This window comes from Coregonus clupeaformis, chromosome 26 (assembly GCF_020615455.1).
Source record: "Coregonus clupeaformis isolate EN_2021a chromosome 26, ASM2061545v1, whole genome shotgun sequence".
Lineage (NCBI taxonomy): Eukaryota > Metazoa > Chordata > Actinopteri > Salmoniformes > Salmonidae > Coregonus > Coregonus clupeaformis.
Genome location: NC_059217.1, coordinates 43,570,090 through 43,586,776, shown reverse-complemented (window position 1 = coordinate 43,586,776; position 16,687 = coordinate 43,570,090). Strand labels below are relative to the sequence as shown.

At 43.9% G+C, this 16,687-nt stretch overlaps 1 protein-coding gene across 1 annotated transcript in view; it reads left to right on the top strand.

The window, feature by feature from the left end:
• Positions 1–16,687, top strand: part of LOC121540804 (unconventional myosin-IXAa) — a 228,503-nt gene that overhangs the window by 112,106 nt on the left and 99,710 nt on the right. Inside the window, exons 7-9 of the mRNA XM_041849910.2 lie at positions 2,468–2,568; positions 3,468–3,594; positions 9,094–9,183. Of these exons, the coding sequence (XP_041705844.2) occupies positions 2,468–2,568; positions 3,468–3,594; positions 9,094–9,183 (318 nt within the window). The remainder of the gene's footprint in view (positions 1–2,467; positions 2,569–3,467; positions 3,595–9,093; positions 9,184–16,687) is intronic.

The window sequence follows — 16,687 nt, the reverse complement described above, 5'->3', positions numbered from 1 at the left end:
AAGCCTCAAATCTCTCTTTGCAATTGGAGAAAGTGAAAATGTTGACCTCAGAAATTAACCTCAGCTCGTCCACACTTTACAGTATGGACCCTGGAAACTAAAGAAATTCCAACGATAGAGAAGAGAGTTGTGTTGAATGTTCTTAGAAGCTGATCCTGTTTTGTGTGTGTGACTGTTTGGTCTGTCCCTGGGATGTGGTAATTATGGCCTGGACAGTAGGAAGAGAGACCGGCACCGGCAGAATAGAGACAGGCACACACTGCCCTGTGATTAGAACTGAAAGGAAGGCTGCTCTCTACTAGCCTTGTCAGTGGCCAGCAGCCTCAGAGAATGGAAGGAAAACCTACTTGAGTGTGTTTTGGCTTGACCACCTCCCTGACCACCCCCATTAGAGATACAGCAGAACACTCTCCTATTAGAACTACAGAACACTCTCCTATTACAACTACAGAACACTCTCCTATTAGAACTACAGAACACTATATTATTAGAACTACAGAACACTCTCCTATTAGAACTACAGAACACTCTCCTATTACAACTACAGAACACTCTCCTATTAGAACTACAGAACACTCTCCTATTAGAACTACAGAACACTATATTATTAGAACTACAGAACACTCTCCTATTAGAACTACAGAACACTCTCCTATTAGAACTACAGAACACTATATTATTAGAACTACAGAACACTCTCCTATTAGAACTACAGAACACTCTCCTATTAGAACTACAGAACACTCTCATATTAGAACTACAGAACACTATATTATTAGAACTACAGAACACTCTCCTATTAGAACTACAGAACACTCTCCTATTAGTACTACAGAACACTCTCCTATTAGAACTACAGAACACTCTCCTATTAGAACTACAGAACACTCTCCTATTAGAACTACAGAACACTCTCCTATTAGAACTACAGAACACTCTCCTATTAGTACTACAGAACACTCTCCTATTAGAACTACAGAACACTCTCCTATTAGAATTACAGAACACTCTCCTATTAGAACTACAGAACACTCTCCTATTAGAACTACAGAACACTCTCCTATTAGAACTACAGAACACTCTCCTATTAGAACTACAGAACACTCTCCTATTAGAACTACAGAACACTCTCCTATTAGAACTACAGAACATTCTCCTATTAGAACTACAGAACACTCTCCTATTACAACTACAGAACAAATTCCTGACATTTAATCCTAGTAAAAATTCCCTGTCTTAGGTCAGTTAGGATCACCACTTTATTTTAAGAATGTGAAATGTCAGAATAATAGTAGAGAGAATTATTTATTTCAGCTTTTATTTCTTTCATCACATTCCCAGTGGGTCAGAAGTTTACATAAAATCAATTAGTATTTGGTAGCATTGCCTTTAAATTGTTTAACTTGGGTCAAACGTTTCGGGTAGCCTTCCACAAGCTTCCCACAATAAGTTGGGTGAATTTTGGCCCATTCCTCCTGACAGAGCTGGTGTAACTGAGTCAGGTTTGTAGGCCTCCTTGCTCGCACAGGCTTTTTCAGTTCTGCCCACACATTTTCTATAGGATTGAGGTCAGGGCTTTGTGATGGCCACTCCAATACCTTGACTTTGTTGTCCTTAAGCCATTTTGCCACAACTTTGGAAGTATGCTTGGGGTCATTGTCCATTTGGAAGACCCATTTGCGACCAAGCTTTAACTTCCTGACTGATATCTTGAGATGTTGCTTCAATATATCCACATAATTTTCCTTCCTCATGATGCCATCTATTTGTGAAGTGCACCAGTCCCTCCTGCAGCAAAGCACCCCCACAGCATAATGATGCCACCCCGTGCTTCACGGTTGGGATGGTGTTCTTCGGCTTGCAAGATCCCCCTTTTTCCTCCAAATATAACGATGGTCATTATGGCCAAACAGTTCTATTTTTTTTCATCAGACCAGAGGACAATTCTCCAAAAAGTTTGATCTTTGTCCCCATGTGCAGTTGCAAACCGTAGTCTGTCTTTTTTATGGCGGTTTTGGAGCAGTGGCTTCTTCCTTGCTGAGTGGCCTTTCAGGTTATGTCGATATAGGACTCGTTTTACTGTGGATATAGATTATTTTGTACCTGTTTCCTCCAGCATCTTCATTAGCCTATCAGAAGCTTCTAAAGCTATGACATCATTTTCTGGAATTTTCCAAGCTGTTTAAAGGCACAGTCAACTTAGTGTATGTAAACTTCTGACCCACTGGAATTGTGATACAGTGAATTATAAGAGAACTAATCATTACTTGTCATGCACAAAGTAGATGTCCTAACCGACATGCCAAAACTATAGTTTGTTAACAAGAAATTTGTGGAGTGTTTGAAAAACAAGTTTTAATGACTCCAACCTAAGTGTATGTAAACTTCCGACTTCAACTGTATATATCAGGTCCTCCCCTTCCACTATATAAGAGTTGTGTGTTGATATCAGTGCTTGTTACTCCAGCAGGACTGCTTCACAGTGGAAGGGGAGGACCTGAAGCACGACTTTGAGAGACTGCAGCTGGCCATGGACATGGTGGGGTTCCTGCCTGCCACACGCAAACAGTAAGTATATTACACACTCAGACACACACACATGTCTGTCTGTCTCTGTCTGTCTCTGTCTGTCTCTGTCTGTCTCTGTCTGTCTCTGTCTGTCTCTCTGTCTGTCTCTCTGTCTCTGTCTGTCTCTGTCTGTCTCTGTCTGTCTCTGTCTGTCTCTCTGTCTGTCTCTCTGTCTCTGTCTGTCTCTGTCTGTCTCTCTGTCTGTCTCTCTGTCTCTGTCTGTCTCTGTCTGTCTCTGTCTGTCTCTGTCTGTCTCTGTCTGTCTCTGTCTGTCTCTCTGTCTGTCTCTGTCTGTCTCTCTGTCTGTCTCTCTGTCTCTGTCTGTCTCTGTCTGTCTCTGTCTGTCTCTGTCTGTCTCTCTGTCTGTCTCTCTGTCTCTGTCTGTCTCTCTGTCTCTGTCTGTCTCTGTCTGTCTCTGTCTCTCTTTTCTACACATTCATTTCTAACGCTGTTGTCTATCCTGTCTCTTATGTCAAATTGGACTATCGCCTCTCTGTCTGGTAGGATCTTCTCCCTGCTGTCTGACTCTCTCTCCTCTCTGTCTGATAGGATCTTCTCCCTGCTGTCTGATTCTCTCCTCTCTGTCTGGTAGGATCTTCTCCCTGCTGTCTGACTCTCTCTCCTCTCTGTCTGGTAGGATCTTCTCCCTGCTGTCTGACTCTCTCCTCTCTGTCTGGTAGGATCTTCTCCCTGCTGTCTGACTCTCTCTCCTCTCTGTCTGGTAGGATCTTCTCCCTGCTGTCTGACTCTCTCCTCTCTGTCTGGTAGGATCTTCTCCCTGCTGTCTGACTCTCTCCTCTCTGTCTGGTAGGATCTTCTCCCTGCTGTCTGACTCTCTCTCCTCTCTGTCTGGTAGGATCTTCTCCCTGCTGTCTGACTCTCTCCTCTCTGTCTGGTAGGATCTTCTCCCTGCTGTCTGCTATCCTCCACCTGGGCAACATCCGCTACAAGAAGAAGACCTACAGAGACGACTCCATAGACATCTGTAACCCAGAGGTGCTGCCCACCATCTCAGATCTGCTCCAGGTGAACCTCCATGCCTATTGTTCATCCATCTGTTCATTCATTCATTCATTCATTCATTCATTCATTCATTCATTCATTCATTCATTCATTCATTCATTTGAGAATGTATCCGTCCATCCATCCATCCATCCATCCCCCCCAATCCATTGATTCATTCATCCGTCCTGTAATTCATCCATCGCTACACTACTGCAGTTATTAGTTCAAGGACTGTTCTCAGGTCTGCAATAGAGGATTAGTTACGGCTGAAATGACTAAGTAGAGAGGGTGTTAATATATATTTTTCTAAATATGTGTATTCAATTTCCTCAGCACAGGTTTACAGACAGACACAGAGACATGAACACTGTACACATGGACATTCATTCTTGACATTTTGAACTGTTTGGCAAAGGTGAAAGAAGCATTGTATATTAATTTGTAACATATAACGCATGAGCTGCAGTTGGCGTGTTGAATTCTCAGTGTTTTCATGGCTCTAATGAATGCGAACAGCTGAAAGATTAGTCAGAGTATGTGACTCAGAGTAGCTACAACAGAACTTTGTTAGTCACTCACTGTACGTCCTCCAGTTTGGAGATGGAAATTTGGTCCGAAATGCAGCGTATGATTTGATAGTTTATCATTTTGCGACGTATTTGGCTTCTTGATGATTTTCAACACTGAGATGTTTTTTGGCCTTGACTGCCACAGTGGTGTGCAACACACACGGACATGCACGCATGCATGTGAACGTTTTAATTGAACTATTATATTAATCTGACTATCCACAATAATCACATTATTGTGTGCATACAATTGTATTCTGTAAATACATGGTGGCTGGGCCCAAATGAAACTGCCAAAGCCCTGTCAGCACCAACACAACACAACACACTGAGCCGGTCATATTGGACTAACACGATTAGACAAGGGGCTTGTTCCAATTCTGAGGAACGTAAGTGGGAGACAGAACGTCAAAAGACAGCACTGATGACATTGAAAGTGTGGCAGATGCGTGAACTGGACAGATCAAGAGCAAACTGGTTTCAGAACAGAAGAGGTCCGTAGAATGGATTACTTTTATACTATTCCAGGTATTCCTTAAAGAGGTAGGGTTTCAAGTGTCTCCGGAAGGTGGTCAGTGACTCTGCTGTCCTGCCGTCGTGGGGAGCTTGTTCCACCATTGGGGTGCCAGAGCAGCGAATAGCTTTGACTGGGCTGAGCGGGAACTGTGCTTCCGTAGAGGTAGGGGGGCTAGCAAGCCAGAGGTGGATGAACGTAGTGCCCTCGTTTGGGTGTAGGGTCTGATCAGAGCCTGAAGGTAAGGAGGTGCCGTTCCCCTCACAGCTCCGTAGGCAAGCACCATGGTCTTGTAGTAGATGCGAGCCTCAACTGGAAGCCAGTGGAGTGTGCGGAGGAGTGGGGTGACATGAGAGAACTTGGGAAGGTCGAACACCAGACGGGCTGCAGCGTTCTGGATAAGTTGTAGGGGTTTAATGGCACAGGTAGGGAGCCCAGCCAACAGCGAGTTGCAGTAATCCAGACGGGAGATGACAAGTGCCTGGATTAGGACCTGTGCCGCTTTCTGTGTAAGGTAGGGTCGTACTCTGCGAATGTTGTAGAGCATGAACCTGCAGGATCGGGTCACCGCTTTGATGTTAGCGGAGAACGACAGGGTGTTGTCCAGGGTCACGCCAAGGTTATTTGCACTCTGGGAGGAGGACATAATGGAGTTGTCAACCGTGATGGCGAGATCATGGAGCGGGCAGTCCTTCCCCGGGAGGAAGAGCAGCTCCGTCTTGCCGAGGTTCAGCTTGAGGTGGTGATCCGACATCCACACTGATATGTCTGCCAGACATGCAGAGATGCGATTCGCCACCTGGTTATCAGAAGGGGGAAAGGAGAAAATGAATTGTGTGTCGTCTGCGTAGCAATGATAGGAGAGACCATGTGAGGATATGACAGAGCCAAGTGACTTGGTGTATAGAGAGAATAGGAGAGGGCCTAGAACTGAGCCCTGTGCTTTAAAGACCCAAAGAGAGCTCCATCAATGCAGTCATTAACTGTTATAGGAGGGGATCAAGGTAACTTTCTACGCTACTTATGCACACAGACATAAAGCCTGCATAACACTGTCATAACCATGACACAACCGCTAGCTCAGGTCAACTTAGTGTAAATATTCTGACCGAAGCCTAATCAACGTCGGCATCATGCTGTTCTCATTTACCTCAGGAGTGAGGGATTGTCACTCTACCCCCGGACTCAAACCACAAGCATTAGCAGGCTACCCTGTTGAGTCACTGACAAAACCAGAGGCGCAACTTTCACTGGGGACGGATGGACGGGGGCATTTCCCCTCCACATTCTGAAATTGCATTTTTGTCCTCCCCAGTTTTATCATTGGAATATGATACAAAACGAGGCAACGGTGTGCTTTAGGACCATGCGGACGCCTCAGAGCGGTCGGGTAGGCTGTTTTGGGATATTTATCTGACTGGATTAAAAATATATACACTACCGGTCCAAAGTTTTAGAACACCTACTCATTCAAGGGTTTTTCTTTATTTTTACTATTTTCTACATTGTAGAATAATAGTGAAGACATCAAAACTATGAAATAACACATATGGAATCATGTAGTAACCAAAAAAAGTGTTAAACAAATCAAAATATATTTTGAATTTGAGATTCTTCAAATAGCCACCCTTTGCATTGATGACAGCTTTGCGACAAAACAATGACCAAAGTGTGTTGGAAAGCCTGACAACTGTGCCACAGGGTATTATGCAGAAAGGGAACTCGTTTTTTTAAGGGAGGCATTTTGTGCCGCGAGTGAGGACCATGTGGCTGTGAGACGTGAGATGAGGCACATGCTCGCCATATGCTCAGGGTCAGGGAGAGTAGAGGCACCATCAAGGGAAATACTGGGGTACAGTAGTCACAGTGTCATCAAATCACATTTTTGTCAAACAAGGCAGGGTTTTCTGCCTTTTTAAAGCTAGGATCCGCAGTTTCAACAACTTTGTTTTGCATGGCCCGGTGCCACAGGTTGGTGGGGTTTTCTCTAAAATGAGCAGACTCCGCCCACCCGAGGCACCCGGCCATGAAAAACGAACTTGACCATTAACAAAGCGGTCAGCCCGCCTCTGTTTTTGTCTGGAGAAATGTAACAACTCTCAAATTCATAGACAGAGCTATGGATGCAAGGACTGACCATCCTAGATATAATAATTATCGTTTTAACCATGCTATACAGTGTGTGTTTACATTTACGTAGTTTACAAACATTGGAGTAAAACAAGCTTATATTTGGGTTTCTGATGGGGTACGACAGTTGAACTAAGCTCATTGAGGCATTTATAAGTTACAGTGCATTCGGAAAGTATTCAGACCCCTTGACTTTTTCCACATTTTGTTATGTTACAGCCTTATTCTAAAATGGATTAAATAAATACAAATCCTCATCAGTCTACACACAATGCCCCATAATGACAAAGCAAAAAGGTTTTTTGGTTACTACATGATTCCATATGTGTTATTTCATAGTTTTGATGTCTTCACTATTATTCTACAATGTAGAAAATAGTAAAAATAAAGAAAAACCCTTGAATGAAAAGGTGTGTCCAAACTTTTATATAGCAACATCTACTTAGTTATTGGTTACTACGCAATTAATTTATAGACCGGAGTGTCACCAACTGAAGATTTTGAGTTATTTACTTGGCTATAGAGATTAGCATTAGCACTAGTATCTACTGTAAAACAATGGGAGGGATAGCTGTTAGCGCTTTCCTAAAAGTCAACTCAAAACCACTAACGTAAGCAGTAAATATCCACCCCCTTCAGAACATAGTATAGTATCAAGGGTTGCAAAATCCTGGGAACTTTCAATACATTCCCAGGTTTTCCAGAAATCCTGGTTGAAGGCTTCTGGATTTCCTGCTTTTTCCCTCCTGATTCCGGGAATCCTCCAACCGGGATTTAGGTAAAACCAGGGAATTTATTGTACGTTCCAGGAATTTCGCAACCCTAATAGTATCATACCATGGGTGAACTGTCAGTCACCAATTCATCATCTTTGCGTTGACTACACTGTGGTGTCACGTGAGCAGCACTTTCCTCAGGGAAAGTGAATTGGCTGTAGTGTTGACTGATGCATGAATGGTAATATGACTGGGTCGGACTTCCTGTTTCCTGTAGGGGCAGGACAGGAAGAGAGAGTGGAGCAGTGTCAGATGGTAGAGTTGACAGACTGGATCCTCTGGCCGGGCCAGTCCCAGTAGGGCTAGGCTAGGTTCAGTGATGTAACTTTGACAGTAACACAGTTCCAGGGTCAGTTTGGGCTCTGTCTGTGTCACAGCCATGGTTACAATGGGAATCAGAAAAGATGACTCCAGACCAGTGCTTCAGGGTACATCTTCCATTAGCTTGATTGAGAAATGTATAAACATAACAGCACAGAAGACTTTTAAACCCTGTTACCAGGCGACAGACATCCAGCACCGACCAATCAGTGAGCAGTAGAATTAGCTCGACACCCAGTTGGGGATTACCAGGAAGTATGAAATTAAAGTCGGATTAGTTCCCCCCTCAAATGCTGCTGTTTACAATAAAGACCATTATATAGACCATTTTAAAGACTATTATAAAGACCATTATATAGACCATTTTAAAGACCATTATATAGACAATTTTAAAGACCATTATGAAGACCATTATATGAAGACCATTATGAAGACCATTATGAAGACCATTATGAAGACCATTATGAAGACCATTATGAAGACCATTATGAAGACCATTATATAGACCATTTTAAAGACCATTTTAAAGACCATTATATAGACCATTTTAAAGACCATTATATAGACCATTTTAAAGACCATTATAAAGACCATTTTAATGACCATTGTAAAGACCATTATATAGACCATTTTGAAGACTATTTTGAAGACTATTTTGAAGACCATTATAAAGACCATTTTAAAGACCATTATATAGACCATTATAAAGACCATAAAGGAGGTAACTGACAAAAATAGTCATAACACCCTGCCGCTCCACACACACACACACATATACGGAGCACCCCCTGCCGTGTCCTCAGCTGCAGCTGTTAGCCCCAGTACCCATAATCCCAGTGGATGGATGAGTGGTCAGATGCGTGTGCAGTGACATCTGCCTCTCTCAATCGGCTGTCTGCTGGGGCTAAGGCCTGTGTGTGTGTTCTGCTCTGCACAAGAAGCTAACCATGTCAGTGGTCCTCTGTAGCTCAGCTGGTAGAGCACGGCGCTTGTAACGCCAAGGTAGTGGGTTCGATCCCCGGGACCACCCATACACAAAAATGTATGCACGCATGACTGTAAGTCGCTTTGGATAAAAGCGTCTGCTAAATGGCATATTATATTATTATTATAGTGTCAGTCAGAAAGGGGAGGGGCTGAGTATTGGCCCACTACCATCTGTTGTTATCTTGATTGACTGACCTGACTGTCCTTGAACTTGTCTTTGAAGGTGAAGGAGGAGATGCTGTTCGAGGCTCTGACCACCAGGAAGACGGTGACGGTGGGAGAGAGGCTGATCGTTCCGTACAAACTGGCAGAGGTGAGCGAGACATTTCCTGCTCTGCTTACAATAACAAACACTCCCACAACAAAATATAATAACACAACTGTACCAGGACCACACAGACGGCTTGGAACCCCATCTATCTGACCCCACAGTGACATCAACACGGCCTCAGAACTTCAGAACTCTCCCAGCTATTTCATCTTGCACAGAGTGGAGGGACTTCAGAACTCTCCCAGCTATTTCATCTTGCACAGAGTGGAGGGACTTCAGAACTCTCCCAGCTATTTCATCTTGCACAGAGTGGAGGGACTTCAGAACTCTCCCAGCTATTTCATCTTGCACAGAGTGGAGGGACTTCAGAACTCTCCCAGCTATTTCATCTTGCACAGAGTGGAGGGACTTCAGAACTCTCCCAGCTATTTCATCTTGCACAGAGTGGAGGGACTTCAGAACTCTCCCAGCTATTTCATCTTGCACAGAGTGGAGGGACTTCAGAACTCTCCCAGCTATTTCATCTTGCACAGAGTGGAGGGACTTCAGAACTCTCCCAGCTATTTCATCTTGCACAGAGTGGAGGGACTTCAGAACTCTCCCAGCTATTTCATCTTGCACAGAGTGGAGGGACTTCAGAACTCTCCCAGCTATTTCATCTTGCACAGAGTGGAGGGACTTCAGAACTCTCCCAGCTATTTCATCTTGCACAGAGTGGAGGGACTTCAGAACTCTCCCAGCTATTTCATCTTGCACAGAGTGGAGGGACTTCAGAACTCTCCCAGCTATTTCATCTTGCACAGAGTGGAGGGACTTCAGAACTCTCCCAGCTATTTCATCTTGCACAGAGTGGAGGGACTTCATTCATAGAGTTGTGTTTAAGTGCTGAGGACTCTCCTTGTTTGCTTGGATTTGCTTTCCTGACGCCAAAACTCAAAAGGCTTTTATAGTCAATGGGGGTGGAGGGTGTACAGTCAAAGATTGTCTATTATATTGACAAGACTGTCAGGTGACCGCTCCAACAATGGAAATACATGTCCTCAAAGATTGAAGGCAGGCGGGAGGAGGCGAGATCAGTTGGGACCATTCTAGCCAATGAGAGGGCAGATACGCGTGTGAACAACAGGCCATAGAGATAGATAGAGGACTCGTCTTTGTATCTTTATAGCGTCTGTGACAGCATGGGCAGTGTCATTGAGGCTATCTCCATTTTAAAGTAGTCAGTTTTCTTCTTCTTCATTGGCTGATTGCTCCCAACTCACAGGAATCCCCACCCAGTTGACAACTTTAAAATGGTGGAAGTCCTCAATGGTAACGTCCATGCTGAAACTGATTATATCCATGATAACAGGCACAACTCCGATATAAAGTATGATTTTTTTTTTTTAAGTTGATGAAATGCCACGTGCGTCCACTTATATCAGTGCATTTGTAACAACCTAACCATTATGAAACTTCTATTACATAAAATAAGCCTCACGTAGCAAATTAGCAATTGCTAATTCGACACTCATTGACCTCCATACAAAATTCCTCACTTTGTGGGTTTATTTTCGAGGACAGATTTTGGGCGGAGTAAAACCTCTCGCTTCACCTCTTCCTCTCTGGTACATCCCGTGTGGCTCAGTTGGTCTCAGGAGGATTTGTTTTGGCGCCGCTGCATCAGGGTTGAGGCGTTGGGGGTCTCTTCCTCTGTGACTTCCTTTTTCCTGTGAGGTTTACTAATGTGGCATTTACCCCCACAGCATCACTGTCGCACATTGATGGGGGCCTCTTTAAAATGACCTGAATACGAAAGCACGCAACGGTAAACATTTAAACAGAAAACGGAAATGTGCATTTCTCATTGGACAAGTCCTGGATGTCCCTCCCTGCTTCATTCTGTATTCTTTTTTTTTTGTGTGCATAATGAACACGGCCCAGGTCTATTTAACTAACATTAGCTATCAACGGTTTCATATGAGTTCCTGTTTTCGCTGTCAAATATACTGAAACCAAATCCTGTCTCCCTCAGCCTCTCCATAGACAGCCGTGTAATAGAGACTCAGACAATGGGCTCTATGGTAGTCCAGGGAGAGGGAGAGATTCAGATTTAGAACAGAATCCACACAACAGCACCAAGCATGTTCTCTGTACTACAGTACGATAAGGCTGTGGTTGTTGTTGGCCCGGCAGCCGCGGAGAAAAGGATTAGTGACTGCAGAGGCCCTAGCACTTCCCTGGTCACCGTAACATCCCATAATAGGCCTATACAGCCTTCTCTCTCTCTCTTTCCCCCTTACTCAATTCAATTCAAATGGTCTTTATTGGCATGGGAAATATATGTTTACATTACCAAAGCAAGTGAAATAGATAATAAATAAAAGTGAAATAAACATTCAGAAATGAACAGTAAACATTACACTCACAAAATGTTCAAAGGAATAGAGTCATGCTATGGCTATGTACAGTGGTGTAACGATGTGTTAATAGACATTTTACATTTTAGTCATTTAGCGGACGCTCTTGTCCAGAGCGACTTACAGTTAGTGAGTGCATTCATTTTTCATACTTTTTTCATACTGGCCCCCCCGTGGGAATCGAACCCACAACCCTGGCATTGCAAGCGCCATGCTCTACCAACTGAGCTACAGGAGCTCTCTCTTTTCTCCCTGGCCGGCTTGTGGAATTCATGACTTTCTGCCATTACATTAAACCCTTTTATTGTACAAGGGCCTGTGAAGAAAGGACTTGGCAAGTGTTGCATCTTTTCTGCCCTCCAGGACAAAAGCATCTCCCGGGCAGCTGTCCCGTCACGCTGGGGTTCAGATAGGCTGATTTGGGAGAGGTCCTGTTCCATTGTCTCCTTTTGGCCCCTAAGACTTTATTTTCTTTTTTTTTAAAGACTTGAGTGGTTGTATACCTGTCCGTTTCCAGCTCTCATTACCATTTTATTCTAGTGGCAATTCTGTATTACCAAGCATTAACTTAGTTATTTCACGAGAGAGGTCCTATAAAAGCCTACTGTAGCTATGGCTTGCTGCACGCTAGCTAATGAGAGAGGAAGAGTGTGTTGTTTTAATTAACCCCAGCTCTGCTATGTAGTGTGTGTGTGTGTGTGTGTGTGTAGATAAGCTACGCTGACTCGCTGTCGATTTGGCTCCAGATAATCAGATTCCACCACTTACTGTTTCCTGTTTTAAAGTGAGACGTTTGGAGGAACCATGCGTTCATGTGCTTTAGATTAAATGGTGCCAAGCTATAGCACAACTGTTTTTGTCTTTGCAGCTAAACACACAATCAAACACGCACTCTCCTATCAACTGGCATCAAAAACAGGCATCCAATTGGACACAAACGCCTCAAAAACACAGCCAGCCCTGCGGAGAAGAGGCTAGCGAGCCACGTGCAGTGTGGGCTCATGCAGGGTGTTGTTTTACACCTCCCGTGGCTCGCGGAACGTGTTTGTGAGCCATTAGCGAGAAATACCAAGGCGCTCCCGGCTTCTAATTACCAAACACCAGCCAAGACCTCATTACAGGCTCGACCCCATAAGTTTACTAAACTCTCTCTGATAACTTCCCTCTAATTATTTAGGGTGGTCCTTGCATAAAAACGTTGCTTTTAGCTAGTTTTTTTCACTCCATCCATTCCATTTCCTGATTTTTCTAGCTCTGCACTCCCATTGTGGTAAAAATGTAATCGTGTTGTTTCGTGACAGTGGATGTTCGTTCACACGACACATCATCGCAAATGTTCTTATCGTGTTTAAAAATCCCAGGCTAACCTTTTTGAGCAGTTTTGATTGGGAGCGTGTTTTGATTGGGTTGCATAATGCATGTGGACTTACATCACCTTTGGGAGCAGGAAACAGTGAAGCTCATTCCTCTAAAAAATAACGATGAGGTCAATAATGCAGTAGGGAGGAGAAGGCTTTTTAATACGCAGATTTTTGCTCGGTCACAATTCTCTGCTCCCCTGGACCTAGTTGAAATGCACTGTACATATCGTGTGTGCTTAGGGACGCGCAACATTACGGATTGTTTATTAGAAATGTGTTCTATATATAACATATTTTTTCTTCATCGTGAATCTGTGCTCACCTGGGACCTAGTCGAAGCGGTTTAAACACACTTACTGCCTGCAAACACTCTATTGTACATAAGGGGTGTGTTCAGGGGCACGCAAGGTTACAGAAGGTTCATATACAGTGTAGTATGTAGGTCTTACAGACAATGTTCTCTGTCATGTAAAGTAGGAAATGGTGTTAGCTCTATAATCTGTTACAGTTACACCACAGACCTACATGTAACGGCCAAAATAAAGGAAAAAACAACAATAGTGTCTTAATAGGGCGTTGGGCCACCATGAGTCAGAACAGCTTCAGTGCACCTTGGCACAGAGTCTACAAGTGTCTGAAACTCTATTGGAGGAATGCGACACCGTTCTTCCACGAGAAATTCCATCATTTGGTGTTGTGTTGATGGTGGTGGCAAACGCAGTCTCAGGCTCCGCTCCAGAATCTCCCAGAAGTGTTCAATTGGGTTGAGATCTGGTGACTGAGACGGCCATGGCCTGCCCAGAAAAAGCATGATGGGATGTTAATTGCGTAATTAACTCAGGAACCACACCTGTGTGGAAGCACCTGCGTTCAATATACTTTGTATCCCTCATTTACTCAAGTGTTTCCATTATTTTGGCAGCTACCTGTATGTTATATGTTGGACCTGCCTCTAGTTACAGCACAAACTTACATGTGGGCCAAAACCACCAGGATCAACAGAACATCCTTCCTATAGAGTTCCAGACACTTGTAGAATCTATGCCATGGCACGTTGAAGCTGTTCTGGCTCGTGGTGGCCCACTCTGGCTGTGGCGGTCATTACATTTTGTCAGCCGGTCTCACTGTAATTTACTGTTAATGAACATAAACATGTTTAGTATCTCCAGGCGTACAAGCTGCTGATGCACGCCTTTGCAACATCTACATTTTAAAAAGTCTAATAAATCAATTGAATATGCACCATCACAATAAATCCATTATTTATTTTAGGCAGGTCTAAAGAACATTTTATTTCAGAAGAACAGAATATGAGTTGGCCTATTGTATGTTATCTGGCTATGCTCCACACCGTAGGCTGTAGACAAGATATGCTTATAAGTCCCGTGCCATTATTTTATATTATATGATTTTATAGTCAGAAGAATATAACTGTACTTAGCTGAATAAAATGGAAAGGATATTTTTCCCATTAAGGAAAGTCTCCCGAGTGGCGCAGTGGTCTAAGGCACTGCATCGCAGTGCTAGCTGTGCCACTAGAGATCCTGGTTTGAATCCAGGCTCTGTCGTAGCCGGCCGCGACCGGGAGACCCATGGGGCGGTGCACAAATGGCCCAGCGTCGTCCAGGGTAGGGGAGGGAATGGCCGGCAGGGATGTTTGTAGAGCATGGCGTTTGCAACGCCAGGGTTGTGTGTTCGATTCCCACGGGGGGCCAGTATGAAAAAAAATATATGTGTATATAAAATGTATGCACTCACTAACTGTAAGTCGCTCTGGATAAGAGCATCTGCTAAATGACTAAAATGTAAATGTAAATGTAAGGAGCGAGTGCCGCGTATGAAGTGGCTATTTTGAGTGTAAAAGTGATCAGGTCCTATACACTAGATTTAGAGTTATTTGGCAACTTTAGTTGTGAATGATACAAACCTTAGAATCTCTTTAGAAATCAAAGCATATCTGGGCAGCATGATGCGACTATAGGATATTGGTGATTTGATAAAGTTGCAAAAAAAGCTTGTGCTCTGATCCTTGCCTCAGGCTGCACACCCTGTTCTCTCATCAAGTGATCATATTTTCACCCATCAGACTATTCTCAATTGAATCTTGTCTTTACTAATATGTCAAATTAGTTTATATTTAGAATGGCCCATTATCAAATGGGTAGGAACAGCGGCAGGGAAAAAGACGTCATCTGTATGTACTGTAATAGTGAATGGAGGCATCGCTCTTTCCTCCCGCCGGTCCATCTTTCAATGACGATGGGTAGGCTACATTGGTTTTATAGCGGAGCATGTGATTAATATGAGCAGCTGAGAAATACATATAACAACACTTATTTCACTCCACACATCAAGAACTGTTTGAGGAATATGCTCTCACTGCCCCGATCAGGTGATATTCCACCCAAACTCTGTATGCCATGGGCTCTCCAACCCTGTTCCATCAGCTACCCAGTACTCTGTATGCCATGGGCTCTCCAACCCTGTTCCATCAGCTACCCATTACTCTGTATGCCATGGGCTCTCCAACCCTGTTCCTGCAGCTACCCAGTACTCTGTATGCCATGGGCTCTCCAACCCTGTTCCATCAGCTACCCATTACTCTGTATGCCATGGGCTCTCCAACCCTGTTCCTGCAGCTACCCAGTACTCTGTATGCCGTGGGCTCTCCAACCCTGTTCCTGCAGCTACCCAGTACTCTGTATGCCATGGGCTCTCCAACCCTGTTCCTTCAGCTACCCAGTACTCTGTATGCCATGGGCTCTCCAACCCTGTTCCTTCAGCTACCCAGTACTCTGTATGCCATGGGCTCTCCAACCCTGTTCCTTCAGCTACCCAGTACTCTGTATGCCGTGGGCTCTCCAACCCTGTTCCTGCAGCTACCCAGTACTCTGTATGCCATGGGCTCTCCAACCCTGTTCCTTCAGCTACCCAGTGCTTAAATTGGAAAACCAAGTGAAATCTGTTCAGGAACATGGATAGTAACATGTTTTCAAAACGAAACATATTTAATTAAACTGTTGACAGCCCCTGTGCACGATTGAGAAAGTAATAAAGGAGAGAGGAGAGAGGGGAGGAGATGGAAACGCATGGAGGTGAGATATTATGACGGTAATGTGGGATCCCGAGTGGAGCAGTGGTCTAAGGCGCTGCATCTCAGTGCTTGAGGCATCACTACAGACCCCCTGGTTCGATTCCAGGCTGTATCACAACCGGGCGTGATTGGGAGTCCCATAGGGTGGTGCACAATTGGCCCAGCGTCGTCCGGGTTTGGCCGGTGTAGGCCGTCATTGTAAATAAGTATTTGTTCTTAACTGACTTGCCTAGTTAAATAAAGGTAAAATAAATACAAATGTGTCAACCAATTAATTATGAAAATAATAAATTATAAAATCCCTATTACTAGGCTATTCAAAATCGCCCTGCACAATCAATGAACCAACTGCATCGACTAGGGCTATATGTTCTGTCCCAGACTCATGGATAGACATTTTGGCAGCAGAAGTTAACCAGTCCATCCAGTATGCATAATAATACAGTCCACACTCAAGTTGTGCTGTTTTGTTTATAGACCTGTCTAAGGCCTTTGATACTGTGGATCATGGTATTTTGTTTGAGAAACTGTCATCGACAGGCCTTGGCTCTACCACATGTTCTTGGTTTCGTGACTATCTTAGAGACAGAACTCAGGCCATTGTGTTGGATGGAGTTAAGTCAGATTTTCTTGAGGAACATAAAGGTGTTCCACATGGATCAATATTAGGACCTGTTCTTTTTACGATTGAC